The following is a 16,448-nucleotide window of genomic DNA, read 5'->3' on the forward strand; positions in this document are numbered from 1 at the left end:
ATATTACCACCTAGACTGAGAAATTATAATATTGTAGTTCAAATACAGATAAGCATTTAAGAGTGTGCTTAGCAATAAGCCAGTTTTCAAGTGTTTGTCTGACTAGACTTGTTTTTCTGAATTGGAGTCTTAAAGATTTCAGCCTAAGGCTGCAAACAAGACTGGCATTTTTGGATTTTAAATTATTCTTCAGAAAAAAAGAGCACTGTGAAAATCGTTGTTCATCCCAGTTGATGGAGTGTTATACTCATAAATCATGATTATTTTCAACCTTTTGGTTGAGACTATTTTGTTTTCACAGCCAGAAGCAGTAAAATAATCAATCATGTAATAATGCCATGGATAATTATCGTGTTATTTGGTGTTCTTTGAGCTATTGCAGGTGTGTTCAGAACCTCAATTGGTTGTATTTAAACTGTGATTTTACAGCTGAGGTGGTGAAGAGCTTTGGAATGTACCCACAGTTGCTTTACTCTTTTTTTTTTTTAGCATAATGCATTACCAGCAAAGAACATTTGTTATGAAATCAGAATGACGTGTGTTTTTTCTATGGTTCAAGGCTTTTATATGCTCCTTCGTAAATTAACTTAGACTACTGAACATATAGTTGCACAGAAAAGCTATGTTTGTGATAGCTAGTAGACATAGTTCCATTGTTGCTAAATTAGAAATGACATTGAAATGCATTTGTGCTTTAAAAAGCCTCAAGTATTTTACACTATAAATGCCATGGAATTAATTCTTATTAAACATTCAGAACAGTTTTACTGGCATAATTACATCTTAATTTGTTTTCAAATAGTGCTTTATTTTTTGCCTTTCTTTACTAGAAGCGAAACTAGTGCTCTGCAGTGACTGTAGGGTTTCACCAGTGTGAGGGAACAGTGTTTTAAGTCTGGAATTCCATGATCAGTTGAAGGTGGCATAAATCACCACAGTCATCAAAAAACTCCCTCCGGACTTTTCTCTACCCTAGCTTTTTGCTTCCATGCTGCTCCCTTCCTTCTGCTGACTCAAACCACTCATGCAACTGCACTGGGAACCACATCAGGGAGCTAACCTTTCCCCTTCTCAGCCGCGGGGCAACTGAGGTACAGAATTTTAAAGGGATATTACAGCAGACATGAGATTTGGGTGCCCACATACTTTTGAAAATCCTAGTAGACATCTGTCTGCATCTTTTGGCATCAAATGCTTTTAGCAATCTGGCCTACGGTGACTTGGCCAGGATTTTGCAGGAAGTCCAGAGAATTGAAAGTAGAATTTGGGTATTCCTCTGGGCAGGCTGGGTTCCTGTTTAATGATCACCACTCTGTTGTAAGATATGAGGAGCTGCACTTACTATTGTAACTTTATCAAAAGAGTGTTTTGGCTGTGAATTAATGGAATAATTTGTAATCCAAAGCTTATCATCTTCAGAACTTGGTTGTGCTCTGAAAATGGTGATTTAAAATGAGTATCTTTTTTTCCATAGGTGCTGTTTGTTCTAATGTGATGTTGCAACAGCTATTAATGAGGGTTCCTCTCTGAATGAAATCTGAATAAATCTTTATCTTTGGTTTGTATCTCTAACATTTCTGTCTCATTTCAAGTGGCAAATAGGAATTGCAGCAGGAAAAATCTAAGGTATTTAATAGCTAAGCTCAGTGGTGAGGGTTGTATAATGAAAGGGTAAAGATTGACAGTGCAATTGAAAATGCAGCTGTGTGGTTAATATAAGATACGCATTAACAGTATGAGGCATTAAAATAATCAAAGTATTCGTGGAAGTCTGGTGTTGAATCCCTGGTAATAATACTTTAAATGACTTACCTGGTTTTGCTGATTTCACACTGACTTCATAGTACTTGGTGAGGCACCTGGCTGGTGACTAAGAAGATAAACTGCATTTTCAGTATACTTTTTTTTGTTTTGGAGGTTAATTGCAGCTGTTTGGAAATCAAGAATCATTCTTTCCCTGCAGTTCTGTGCTGATGGGCAGCTGATTTCATTTACTGTGTTTTAGAGTGGTTTGATCGTAGGGTAATAAGGATTGTGTTATTAAATGAGGAAGTTCCTACAGTAACCTTGTGAAATTTATAAAGCAGCTTTTTCTTCATGTACTTGACTACTAGTTTTCCAAAACAGTCAACTAGTCTTATCTTGGATTGATCTGTGAATATAAACGTTCACAACAACAGCAGTTAATGCGATATGCAGATTCCCTGTTTATGCGTTTAACTGACAAAACGATATCGAAGTATAGGTTTTTGAATCTCTGTTAAGGTGAGTTTGAGGAGTGAGTCTCACTGTGCAGAATGAACAAGGTTTAACATTTGGTTTTGTCTGGAATTTTATTTTAAAGCAATGATAAATTTTCTGTCCAAAACAATGAAGCCTTTTTCATTGCTACAGATCATAAACCTCAGATCTGCCTTTGTTCCCTAGTATAGTTCCCATGTTTTGCAACAGTGTTTTCCCTGATACATTCTGAAATGAAACTGATTCAATATAGCTATTAGGTGAAACAGCAAAAAATCTAAAAAGGGGAAAATTCTCAACAGAACAAGAGATTTGCTTCAATAAGAAATGATTATAAACTGTGGGAATTGACGCTGTACCTCAACTCTGGCTCTTGTGAAAGGTTTCTTGTTAGTGTTTTCTACCAGCTTTCTGTTGTTGGTTTCACTTTAAATGTACTTATTTAATGTTATTTTGATGTTAATACCAGAGCAGGCTTAGAAAAGCGTACTCTCTAATGCTCTCATAGTGAGAGCTATTTATTACTATGAATTTTAATGAAAGCAATTGTAAAAAAATTTTGATGGCTAAAGAATAAACTTAAATTAACTAGTTAACATACTATCCTGTTAGTAGTATGCTTTGCAAGCTGATAGCAAACTAAAAAGTGCCTGGTTTTCAGACTTCGCAGTTGCCTGAGTATAGCAACGGTAACAAAATTGCAGGTTATTTCCCCCACCTTCAGCTATTTTTATGTGAAGCTGCAGCAGTTAAGCAGCGTATGCTGTGGAAGTTCTAATCTGCCGTCCCTATGAAAGGGGTACACTGGTTTTATGCTACAAACTGCATCTTTTGTAGACTATTCACCACCCTTTACAGGTCTGCCAAGCCCACTCTGCAATTGGTTGCCAGGGGCTGCAGATGTTGGAAAAGAGAAATTTCAATGAAAGGCCCTGATTCAGCAACCCAAGCACCCTGCCTCCCCCAGCCAAAGTAATCAGATTGGCAGCTGAATCAAAGGGCACAGTGGGCCCTTTGTTAGGGAGCTCCAGAGGTTAGTAATTGACAGGTCAACAAAATTTTATGAAGAAAAGAACAGAATATTAGAGGGTATGAGGCTGAAGAGGGAGAGTTTGGAAGTCATATGTTATTGGAAGAAAGTTAGAACCTGAGTCAAAGGTTACAGCCACAGGAAGCAAAGGTTGCATATTGCTGTTTAAATCTGAAAATAATTTCAGCTCCAGAAAGAGCATTATTGATGAGTGGAAGGAATAGCTGAATGAAAATCTGCAGTTTCCCTAATTGTAGCTATGTGCAATTGTTAGTGTTGAAGGATTTATTTGTAAGCTGTGGGATTTGATATACAGTGGTAGAAGGATGGTTGTTTTCCTCATAGAATCATGAGACCAGAAAAGATCTTAAGAGGTCCTGTTTCACTCTGGAAGAAGAAACATTAGCTGTATCTGTGCAGTATCATATGCAATAGATGCTTGCCTAATCAGACACTCTGGAAAATTTTCTTCAGAGACCTGTGTGTTTGAAGAATGCTATCTCTCAGTCCATGCCTAATCACCTTCAGACTAAGCAGGCATAGTAGTCATTAATTTTTTTCTTTCTGTTGGTCATGTTTTGTAGACAATCCTCATGGCATGAATTGTAGTATTTCAGTTTTACCCACATCCATCTTGAAATGGAGTACAAAAGACTGGAGAAAGCTCTCCAGGGCCTTGCTAGTATTAAGCAGACTGGAAGGATTACTACTGTTTGTGTGCCCCAGTATGATGTTTGCCTTATTTGCAATAGCTTGAGATTGTTGATTTATGTTCAGTTCTAATCCAGGTAAGCCAAGTCAATGTTGGTTTCTATGTTGGTTATTACTCATCTTTCTGCTTTATTGCAAATAACCTTTGTTCCATTATTTTTCCAGGAATTGAAGTTAAGCTGATGGATCTATAGTTCTCTGGCACTCGTTTTTAGTAATAAACAATAGGAACTATTTATGCAATTTCCCATCTTTTAAGATCTCATCTGTGCTCTTCAAGAACTGAAAGGCAGTTATTAACATTGCATGGCATTGCATCAGCCAGCCTTAACTGCTCAAAATTAATCAGTCCCAGTCTGGTTGAAAATACCTGACTTAGTTATTCTCTTCCTGTGTGAAGCTGAGGCATTGGTTTGGCCCTGGTATCAATTATGATAAGTGCCTCCTTGTGACTGGCTTTTTGATGAAGATTAATGCATTGTTTTGATGTCTGCTTACGGCCATGAACATTTTGGAATCTGTTTATTGCAATTACCTCTCAAGTAATGAATGATCTGTGAACTCATAACCATTTCAGAGGGAAAAATTTAGGCCTTTTATGATGAATGATGTATGCCCTGTGAGCTGACACTGTGATCAGTTGGAGAATTTTGTTTTCAAATGTGTGAAAGGACATTCCTGTCTCAATAATACAAGATGTTTGCTTGTGTAGTTTGTTGGTTGGTGGTACCTAATTCAGAGCAGTGGGGCTACCTGTGCTGGGCCTTGTCAGTAAGCAAATCTTCCTCATATTTTCAGACAAAGGGAACTGACAAAAGCGACAATTACTATATTCAATTTGGAAAAGGGTTTTCTGTACTGCTTGCTTTCTTGCTGCAGTTTGCTATAGTAAGTCAAAGATCAGAATGTATTTTGTACATCAGAAAGATGGAACACTGACTTTGAATGTAGTTTCTCTTTTGGAGTTGAGATTTTCCTTAAATGGAAATAGCTTCCTTTATTGCCCTTGAAACGATAAGAAATCCTTTTTGTGTGGGTGAGCAGTAAGTTTCTACTTACAGCATTTGCATTTTATTTGTCTATGTGGTCCCTGAAAGGAGTGGTATTCCTGGGGATCTGACATGTGGCACATCTGGCACATACATTATCCCACACTGACAGTTGGGATTCAGGCTGAGTTCTGGTTATGTTGAAGTCTTGTCTGGTCATGCAGTATTCAAGGAGGACAGACATTGGTGATCTCTTTTACCTGATACTATCACCGCAAATGTAAATTAAACAAGTGGATGTTCAGAAATAAGCCATGATACATTTAATGTCTGAGCAGAGAACATATGCAAGTGAAAAATGTGAGAGTAACCATAGTGGAGCAGATCAGAGATCTATGCAGCCCTGTGTCTTGGCTCTGAGGCCAGTAAAAAGGAGATGCTGAAGTAGAAGTGTAAGAAGAGGTCTGACATATGTAGTACTACTTTATGCTGGGTATTTACCTAGCCTCCAGCCATTTTGACCTCACAGACTTCCTTGCCCACATAGGATTTTTGTGAATTAGGTCTGAATGGATTTTTCTCCATGAACTTGACCAGTCTCACCTGTAGCCCGTGTAAACTCTGCCCACAGCCTAACTCCATCTTGTTTGAGAAAACTTTACTGTGTTTTAGCTTTGTATTGAAATCGTATTTTGCTGTTTTTTGTCCCTTATGCTGCCATTACTTTTACTGAGAGATTGGTCCACCCTCTCTAAGACTTTCATGACTCCATAGACCTTTACTGTCATTGACCTCAGCCATCTGCTTCCCAGAGTGACAAATGCTAGAAGCTGTACAAAACCTGGTTTATTACTTTAGTTACCCTGGCTGCTCTTCTCTGAAACTCTTCCAACTTTTCTGTACCCTTTTTGAGATGAGAGGACCACAACAGCATGCAGTGTATCAGAGCAAGCCATAGGTTTACACAGCAACATAATGATGCTTCAGTTTTACTCTTTTATTTCCTAGAAGTGCCCAGTACTGTCTGGATTTGCTTTCCTTACAGTTCTCTGTAGTTCTCTGTTTCTGAGAACTGAGCTCAGTTTTGATGGAACTAACTATTCTGAGCCCAAGATCTTCGTCCTCAGTAGTCACAGTCAGTTCTGAACAAATCTCGTATTAAGAATGAGCTTTCCCCATGTGCACCTCTTTCTGTTTGTCTCCATTATTCTCAGTCAGGTCTGTCATTACTCCCATTCCCCATTTGCTTGACTTTCTTCAGTAACCTTGAATAGGAGAGTTTGATAGCCTATAGACCCTTTAGCCATTTCTTTTTTGTCTTCTCCATTCCAGAAACATCTGGGCCACCCAGAGCCCTCTGTCAGGAACTGTTTCAGGCTTGGACTGTAGAAGCCTGTGCAGCTGTTTTCTATGCATACCTGCACAGCTGTCCAGCCAGCTGTGGGGGTTCCTCCAATGTGGGTATGTGCATTGAGACACTTTCCAGACAACATGGTGGTTGATTTGTCTTCAGTTAGCTGCCTGTTTATGTAGTAGCATACTGACTACCATACTTCTTCTAAGTGTGAGTTGATAATTATCACATATAAGGTGATTTGTCTTGTTACCAGTTTTTAATAGCAACTATTTTATGGGTTGCTGTTGTTCTGCCAGTTTTGTGTTTTGCAAGTCTACCTTTTTTCTTAGCATTGTATGACAATGCTGTATTTGTAATAGATATGAAAAAAATGTGACTCTCTAATATCTTTGTTGCATCTAAAATCAGTTTAATGAATGTATCTTTTCTAGCAGTAGCTGCTTACTAATCAAGACTGACACTGAAAGCTGGACACCTAAAATTACTTTGTGGATTTTTCTCCCCTTCAGGCAGTGCAAAAATTTACAAAAATGTTATCAGGAAAAGATACAGAAGGTAGGAAGAAGAAAAGCAAAATGGGATATCATTCTGAAATACTGAATAAACAAAGTGAGAAAAGGGACATAAGTTTAAAATCAGATGTGGACAGGAACATAGTTGTGTAGGCGTCTTCAAACAATTAAGACTGAAGGGAGTTGGTGATGGCACATGATCAGGAGTGCACCTGTGCTATATTGAGGGGAATTGAAGAAGAAATAACAATGAGAATTATTTTCTGTTGAGGAGAACATCATGGTTTTAATAATATCTGGAAAAAATATACGAAGTTATTAATGCAAAATCGGAAAGCACTGAGAATAACATTCAACAGGAATACACAGCTTGTTCCTTGAAGTTCTTGACTGCACAATTTTTAATTCTGTTTAACTGGAGGAAGAGGTTTTATTGATTGTAGTGGCATGTTGGTCAGCTGATCCAGAAGCGTTTATGGTGTAAAAAATGTATTTTTTCATATTGATAATAACTTTTTGGTGTTTTAAGTTGTGGTACAGAAACTTCAGGGTTAAAGCTAGAATACATAATAAATGTGGTCAAACTGGAATTTTGCAGATTACAGAAAATATAAGTTTCTTTCATAAAAGCAGGTTTAAGTGACAGAATCTGTTTTGTATTTATAGTTTACAAAATCCACGAAGGATTTTCAGTTTTAACTTTGCTTAGTTATGGAGACTTTGCTGATAGGTGTTATCTATCGTTTGTAATTGTTCTTTGGTAAAGCACATCTGAAGATTAATGTATTTTCCAGACATAAACATATCAAGCACAAGAATGAATTACACAAAACTATTATTGAAACATTTTCAAATCAGCAAATGTTTTTGGTTTTTTCCATCTTTGTTTTGAAAAGCTTAAAAAAATTAAGAGATATGGGTCTGGGAAGGAGGGAAGAGAGAAGAAGACATTTCTGTGCTCATTTATCTGAGCTTTCAATGTTTTTTCCTATTGTGAATCTCACTAAATGACTGAAGAAATAGAAACAACTAATTTGAAGTTGAACATGTGGTATTAAACTAGATGTGCCACTCAGATCTTGGGCAGTTTGGAGTCTGGTCGTCTGAGTGTTGAGCAACCAAGTGTCCCTAAGAATAGGCTTCTACAGATAATGTTTCATTCTGTGAATACTGGTGGGTCACGGTCACCAGAACAAGCCAAGTGCAGATGCTTATGGACTAAAAGAACTTTTTACTCTGATGTCTCACCTTTATCTTCCTTGTGGACAATAAATGTTGCTGTCCTTTCCTTGTGCAACATAGGGGAGGTCAAGTGGAAGCAAGGGAACAGAGGTGAACTTGCCTTGCTTCGCCTTGGTAAAAATGACACATGATGTATCTCAGCTGAAATTTGACAGAAATATCCCTATCATGCACTCATCAGTTCACACAGAATCAAACAAATCAACAAAACTTCTGTGCAGTAAAAAGTCAGGCACTGAGTCTACTCCATGCCCTCAGGGGTGTGAAGATACACTAAGGCAGGATTTACGATGGCAATTCAAGATGCCACCACCTTGGCCACCAGTTTCAATTTCTCCCGTCAGTCTGTAGATGATGACTATCTATCATTCCTTTGACCAGTGCTGGGAGTGGCAGAAGATGATGTCAGCCCAAGTCTTAGCTGTTGAAATTAGAAGGAGAGTATCTTACCAGGTATACAGCACTGTCTTCACCATCACTCTAATTGGTGTGTCTGGGAATGAGAACACAGCTCAAGTAGTGTCAGTAGTACTGCCAGGCTAGGAACCTCAAGCAGTGGGAGATGAAGGGAGAATTGAATTAGTGATAAGTAAAAAAAATAAGTAAAAGTTTTGACTGTGTCCAAATGAATACTTTCATAAGCAGCCTGAGGTTGAGGATGTCTCTGATTTCTGTGTTTCACTTGGTAAACTTAAAGGCAGGTTAGCTAAATCTTTTGTTCTCAAATAATGGGTAAAAGCGTGAAGTAAAAATAAAAATTAATGACAGTCTTGATTCTTTTCTTTCATAATGTGGTAGAAGATAGGGATGGAATTACTTGTGTTTCATCACTGTGGCTTGTATTCAGAGTGGTGTTGTAGGGTTTATTCTGAAGGAAGGGGTGTGGGGACAAAAGGAAGACGGAGAGCCTTTCCCCTAGTTTCATTTTACCCAAAACATTACCATGTACATCCCTAACAAATCTACAACAAAAACCAGATCCTTCATTTCAGATCCTGATGACCTTAGATTTGCATGCTGTCTTGGTAACGTGCCAAGGTGATAAGGAATTTGGATAACTGAATGTAAATTAGGAAATACAAAAATATAGGGGATGTCATTTGAGAATTTGTTTTAATAAAAACACTGCTATAGTTTTACCTGATTTATAAGTTCAGCTCTGTTCCTTACAGCACCCTACTTTCAGAAAGGAGAGTAGACAGGTGAACCCCTGTTTTATAATGGTCAGGATTTTGTAACAGCTGGAAAAGCCAAGGTGACATGGACATATTGTCTGCTGTCTGCAACAACTGCTAGCTAAACGTTGTTTTTAGCTTGTTCTGATATATGTTAGACACAAACAAGGAGGGCACATAGAAGGATGTCCATCCGTTCCATCACCCTTTGGAACACTTACCTAATGGCTATTATATTTTCATTTCTGGGAGATACCTTCTAGGGACATGGCTGAGAATAGGATAAGAAAGTCATCAGAGATGATGAGTCTGACCTCTGGAAATAGAATCTAATTTAATAAAGTGTAAATTCAAAAGCAGATTTATGCCACTTTGTAACTGAGATTGTCAGTAAAGCTCAGGTGCTTCTTAATTTGCTGAGCCAGCCCTGCTTCCAGGAAATGTTTGCATTCTTTGTAAAACTGTGAATTTTATTCTGTTAGGAACTGGAAAGCAGTTTTTAATGCTGCCCATGTTTGCCAACCACAACAGTAAATCCACAAGGTAAATTATTGTAAAGTTTTCTGATCTGCAGTGGATAAATCCTGACTTTGTTAGTAGGTATTTCCTGTGTGTTACTCTGGAACCAGGATCTGTACTGAATGAGTTTGCTGAAAGTACTGTTGTAATTCTGTTTAAGAGACAGATTAACTCAGAACCTCAGCTTAACAAAATCTTTTTTTCTTCCTAGGTGAAATGGAAATTCCAGATTCAAATGACCCCTTAGGACACATAGATGGACTGGAGAGACCGATTCCGACACCTAAAGGTAAAAATAATTGTAGTTACATTTCTTTTTCCTCTGCCCAAATATAAGCATGCTTTAGAAAGGACCAGCAAAATCATGTTATTGTATGTTCACTTGATTTACCTGTAAATACAAGTCTGTAAGAAAGGCAGACTTGTGTGTCTTAATACTTCTGATTCTAAGCAGGGATAGCAAGGTTACAGGAGTCCATAAAAATTAATTTTTAAGCATGTTCAGTCCCCCCACCTGAGGGAATTAGATGTTTGCCCCCAACACAGAGGGCTATTATTACCTTCCTATCATCTTTCCTATCATCACGTTGGTACCATGAAAATTATTTAATTTTGTACAGTGTCACACTTGGCATCTATAGGTAAATCTTAAGTATTGGTATCCTTAAATGTCTTTGGTTTGAGATAATTACATTTGAGCCCATGGCAACATAAGAATGCTTACTTTTTAAGTAGCTCTGAGCGTTAGTGATTTATTTTTTTTTTAAAGCAGACTGTAATGGCAGAATTTCTAGTAACTTATTAGTTAGCATTCATTTTTGTGATACTTTTTCACTTATAAATCCAAATGCAATTCTTGGATCTGAAAATGCACATAGTTACTGCAGACTGTGATTCCAGTTACAATTTGGTTCAGCTTCCTAAAGCAGGAAGTGTTCTACCCGAAGAAACATGCTTTTGTCACTTGTACAGACTTCTTTCTTTGTATGGATACACTGGTATAGTGAAGTCAACCCTTATGCTTAAAAAAACGTCAAGACAGTCTTGTTAGTGTGAAGAGCTCAACCTGCCTTCTGCCTTGTCATTAACATTCTCAGCAAGATGAACACATGTTGAAGCTTAGGAAGCTCTGAGGTGCTGGTCAGATGTTCTTGGAGCTTCTCTTTCAGAGGAATTTAAGTTTTGAGAGTACCTTGGAGTATAGTCTCTGTTCTCATAGATATCCAGTGTCATGCAATCCTTATTGTGCTTCACCTGAACAGTAATTAGATTTTTTACCTCAACTATACTTACTAGAAACTTTTTTTCTTTAGAATCTTCCATTAATTTCTACACTTAATTACATAGAAAGAAGATGTGTTTATGTTCACGTATCTCTAACCACCTTCCTACTGATCATCAGTGTGAGACTGTCCCCCTCCCATTTGGGAGGAAGGCTTGGCATACTTCTCGACCCTTTCCTGAAGCTCCAAAATTATTTTAGAGGATTAAACTTTGTCCTGCATTATGGAAATAAATTTCATTAACAGTCATTTCTGTCAGCAGCACTGTATACTACATCTGTTTTATACACTCCACACTCACATATCCAATACTTTTGATGGGAAAGGGTTCATGTTTAATCTTTAACTGCATCTGACAGACTTGTTTACTTGTCAAGTTGGTCTCACTTTACGCTTTTGTTATGTCTGAGCTTTTAAGGGTACAGACATAAAAGAAAATGTTTTTTTCATATGACATTACTTGGTTAAATTCTTGCTGAGAAAGGAGTTGCAGTTATTTCCTTTTTTTTCAGGGCCACAGGCAATACCTGTCTAAGGAAGTAATTAATCACATCTCAAACATTTCTACATCATAAGGATTTTGTATTTCCTTCAGAAAAAGAGACCCTTGTTCTTACATGACTCATTCATATAGAATCAGTTGTTAGTTTCCAGCATGCCTGGTCTGGAAATGGCCTCATTTTGCTCCCCTTTTATTTTGTGGCTACAAAATTCTCCAAATAAGCAAAAATCCTTGAAATGTTTTGTTTCTTTGGTTGGAATGTTAACCCACGTGTTTCTGTATCATGGGTAAGCAGTTTTTGTTTCAAAAATTCATCACACAGTTCTGCTTCAGAGTTTGTGCATCCTGTTGAGACCATTAGAAAGAGTCCTTTAGCTTCTTCCATCACATCAACCTTCTTTCCTACCTTGAGAAATGTTTAGTTATGCTGATTTGAACATCGTTTACTTTTTTCTGATTGTAGAACAGACCCACAACTGGCCTGAAAATAATAGTAAATAGGCCTTAATAATGCCCAAAGTTAAAGCTGTGTTAGACATACCGTGTATTGGTCACCCTCTCCTATAAATCCTCCAGAAGTCTTGAAAGTTGGTTCTGTCTCCAAAGTAACCAGGTTAAACAAGGTATTATTAATAATGCAAACTCAAAAAGAGTTGCAAATTTCCTACAAGTGAAGCTAACCTTCTGATGGGATAGGACCATGACTCATCTAGGGCTTTGAGGAGAACTTATCTTGCCCTGTTTCCTTTAAGTGAGCACCTGAACTACCAGAAGAGCAGTACCTCTAACCAACGTTTCGCTGAAAACCAGAGCAGAACAGTGAACATCTTCTGTAGAAAAACTTAGGTCTGCTTTGAAATAAAAATAGAAGATCTGAACACAAATTTCATCTCAGTCCAGTGAGTCTTTACAACGATGATCCTTTCCCCAATCTTGATTTCAGTCCAGCATCTCTTGGTATTGTCCTGTTTTGCAACACTGTAACAAACTCTCCCTGGTTCCTAAAAGGTCTCTTTGCCATGCTAAAGAGGCAAAAAAACCAGTTTCAGTTCCATGCTTCTCTCCAGAAACACCCAGGCTTGCTGCCTGACATGTCTTGCGCTGTTCTCTGTCCACCTTCCTGCACTCGGCCAGCTTTTCCTGCCAGTGATGCTGGGGAAGGAGGTGATGCTGAGAAAGGCGCAAAGTTTCCTCTCTCTCACTGCTGCAGGTGGTCAGCCAGGACAAGGCCAACAGGGAGATTTCTTTCTGAAGCCTAGAAGAGGTAAAGAACATATCTGTTAATCACAAATAAATGTAGGAGTTATGGCACAAGCTGAAAACAAGTTTTTCTTTGGTGCTGAACACTGTTGGTGCATCATCACAGAGGGACTCACTGCTCACAATCTCGTACTCTTAAAACAAGCCTGGGGAAGGTATTAAAGGGTAAAATGCGAACTCTTCATGCCTAGATGAGCTGCCAGTAAAATCTTGCATGAGAAATAATGTCTGGTGGTGTGAATGTTAGAGCAATACACTTTAATAATTAAAGAAACACACGAGTAAGGGTAGTCTGCAGTAACTGAGTCATTGAGTGAGTTGGGTTGCTCGGAGAGGCATGATGCTTCAAGTGCCTCACCTTAACTGTGGTTTCTGCACAAGGCTTTCTGGGAACATATTCTGGTTCAAGAGGTACCTATATGATAAGTCCCAAGTTACGACTGGATTGTCCTGGTTGCTTTGGCTTAAGGTAACCTGTCAGGAATCATTCATATGTGTTCTAAGAGAGGTATCTCTTTTATCTGTGTGACTAGTGACCCAAAGAACAGTCCACATCCTAACTGCACTTCTGTGCCCCCAAAGATCTGCTCCTAAATGGGCAGTAGCCTAGGACAGGTGGTACCTGCCTCTTCACAGTCTTATCTGGGAGTTCAGAAAACAAGAAAACAAAACCATTCCACCTTGTAGAATTGGATTGCTGGTCTAGGTAGTCTTCAGTACTGCAAATATGAGAAAACACTGGTCAAAAATAGGTTTTCTTCTGCTAATAAGAGAGTTTAAGCCCACTGGTTTTGGTGCTGGGGACAGTGTGCACACTGCGCAAGTGTTTCAGTGCTAATTCCGCTTCATTGCTGAATTGGCTATACTTTGTTCTGAAGTACATTTCAAGTGTGTGTGATACAAGTAATTTTATTGTACATACTTCTGGCTGCATTTTTGTACATTGATAACACAAATACTGTAGAAGATGGGGTGCAAACAATGGGATTAAATTAGGCTGTAAAGGTATCAGTTCATCTGGAAATATTATGTGGCAGTATATAACAGAGTAGTTTCCTTAGCTGTTTGTGTGGTGTTTTGGGAGAGCTGTCAACATCCTTTCCATTTCCTAACCTGGCTCCAGTATGTTGTAGATTGCTTATCTTCGTATTGTAGTTAAATAAAGTGGAGGGGTGAAGGCTTGGGAAGGCTGCTTTATATTTAGGAAAATGGCCTGTGCTAGAAATCATGAGTCTTAGACTTCTATCTCTGCTCCATTTTAGTATTTCTCAGTGTTTCTCAGTGTCAGTTCTGATGTGCTTGTGGAAATAGTCACTTTACTGGACTCCCACCACCTGCTAAGGTGTGCTGGTGTGGTCCATGTCCCCTAAACTCTTACACTTACAGCAGTGTTGCTATACACACCTCTAGATAGAAACGCTTTGAATTTCAGCAACTTTCATGTTTGTTTTCTCTTACAATAGTGTTCAGTTCTTTTATAAGCCCAGAACACTCTGCAACTCTTTATATTCTTTATAATTACCTGTCAATTCTGTGAACACTTTATACTTATTACTGAATTCATAACACAGTAAAATCTGGCAACACCATTGTCTTCCTCAAGTCATTCCTTGTTAATAATCAGCTATTACCTAAACTAAAGTATGCTTCCTAGGTGAAGAATTATGTCTTGTTACAGGAAATCATGAATTTACTTTTAATGGAAATATTAGATTAATTACTCAAAGTATTTTCCAAAAAAGTCATTTATATTGAATATAGGATTATATCAGTCTTAAAATGCCATCACAGAAGGTTGTCATTTGAAAGAGTTGTGACGAGAGAGACCATTTTATTTATTTATATCTAACAAAATGAACAAAGAGTTATTTGAAGACAAGAGTGGAAAAGGGTGGGGAGGGAGAAAAAAAGAAAAAGCAAGGGTTTGATGGAGAAAAAAAATCCCACATTGCTTTTTAAACAAATCGTAATATACATACTTTTAGTGGTTTTGAACACTGTAAAGTTTTATACCATGAACCTAAAAATGCTCTAAATTGTATGCAGTTATGCAGACAAAAAGTATTTGCTTTTTTTTTCAACAGCTGATTTAAAATTTTGGGTATCTAAAGCCAACACTGCTGTAAGTTGTGATGTGTTCTGTAGTATTGAACAGATGGGTTTACAGGCTTTTTTGACAGTTGGATCTAAAGTTATTTAAGTACATATATGTTTTATCAACAAATAGGTAGTCTAAAAAGTGATAAAACATATATAAATATTGCTACTTGTTCTAAAGAGATTGTTGTATATTCAGGTATCTATCAATTTATGACTGAAATTTTCCTTTGTTTTTCTCAGAAATGGGACATTCAGTGTTTGTTTCCCTCGTACAATGCAGAAAGAAAAGAGAATCAACTGTTCCACAAAAATATATTATTATTTTCTATTATGCTCATTATCTCAGGAACACAGAAGGATGTGAAACTCTGTAGTATTGTACATATTACTACTTAGTCTGTGTGTGAATTTGGGAAGTCACCTAAACTCTTCTTGCTTTAGTTTCCACATTTGGAAAATAAGGTTGATGATATCTTTCCATCCCATGAGACTTAAATATTCATAAATGATTTAGAAGTTCTGAGATAAGAAGAGATGCAAATTTTTAATAATTGCTATTCACAGAGGCCATCATTAAGCTGGTTTGAAAATTACGAAGGGATAATTATTTTTTAAATGATACAGAGTAAAAGGAGCAGCAAGAAAAAAAAAAATTAATAGAAACCAAAACTCAAACTGGAAACAGCTAAGCCAGAATTAACTTGCTCTGAAGTCACTAAAAAGGTTTTTTTTAGAATGAACTTCAAAATCACAGCTAAGATCTTAAAATAACAGAAGCAGAGCGATTATTTTATATTGTGTTTATGCCAAGAATAGCACGCATGGTTTGAGCGAATAACTTGGATGTCTTAGTGCCAGAATAATATAAATAAAACTAAGAAAAATAATATGCATGTGAGGTCTAAGTAGTAGATGTACCCTGTATGTTTTTAGCCTAGTACCTATTCTTGTGTGTATCTTCACAATGATTTGACAAATGCTGGAAAAGTTTACTTTTATATACTTGCCAAAACACACAAAATGAACCTGTCATCTTAACTTTGATTTGCTGTGGGATTCTGTTTGATATATTTATATCAAATTTATTCCATTTAAAAATATGGCAACCTAACAAAGGCTTTTCAAAATATGAAAGAGTTTTGCTAGAGTTCATGTCAGTCATTTCCCTAAGCTGCTTTATTCATAGGGTACATAGAATATGATAGTATATCATAATATCTAGATTAAGTTGCATTATTCTCTCATAGCTTCTTGACAGAACAGTTTTTACTCTGTTTAAGCAAAATAAAATTTGGTTCTTTTGGTTGTACACTATGTTAGAAACCATAATAAAAGAGAAATTTAATTTAGACCGTCTTTGCCTATAGCAAATGCAGAAATATTCACCAGATAGCTTTTCCCTTTGGAGTACTTCACGCCAAGCCAAAGACCACTGATGGCAAAGGAAGCATTTTCTTTCCTTTCAGTGACCCTTGGAGCCAAGCCAGAGTTAGAAAATAGTATGTAACAATAGTATTTGTGTAACAC

At 37.3% G+C, this 16,448-nt stretch overlaps 1 protein-coding gene across 2 annotated transcripts in view; it reads left to right on the top strand.

The window, feature by feature from the left end:
- ROR2 (receptor tyrosine kinase like orphan receptor 2) overlaps positions 1-16,448 on the top strand; it is a 160,104-nt gene that overhangs the window by 104,541 nt on the left and 39,115 nt on the right. For both annotated transcript variants that reach the window (XM_074933233.1, XM_074933234.1), the window contains exon 2: positions 9,988-10,065. In XM_074933233.1, coding sequence (XP_074789334.1) covers positions 9,988-10,065 — 78 coding nt within the window. The remainder of the gene's footprint in view (positions 1-9,987; positions 10,066-16,448) is intronic.

The sequence above is a fragment of the Athene noctua genome, chromosome Z (genome assembly GCF_965140245.1).
Source record: "Athene noctua chromosome Z, bAthNoc1.hap1.1, whole genome shotgun sequence".
Taxonomy (NCBI): Eukaryota; Metazoa; Chordata; class Aves; order Strigiformes; family Strigidae; genus Athene; species Athene noctua.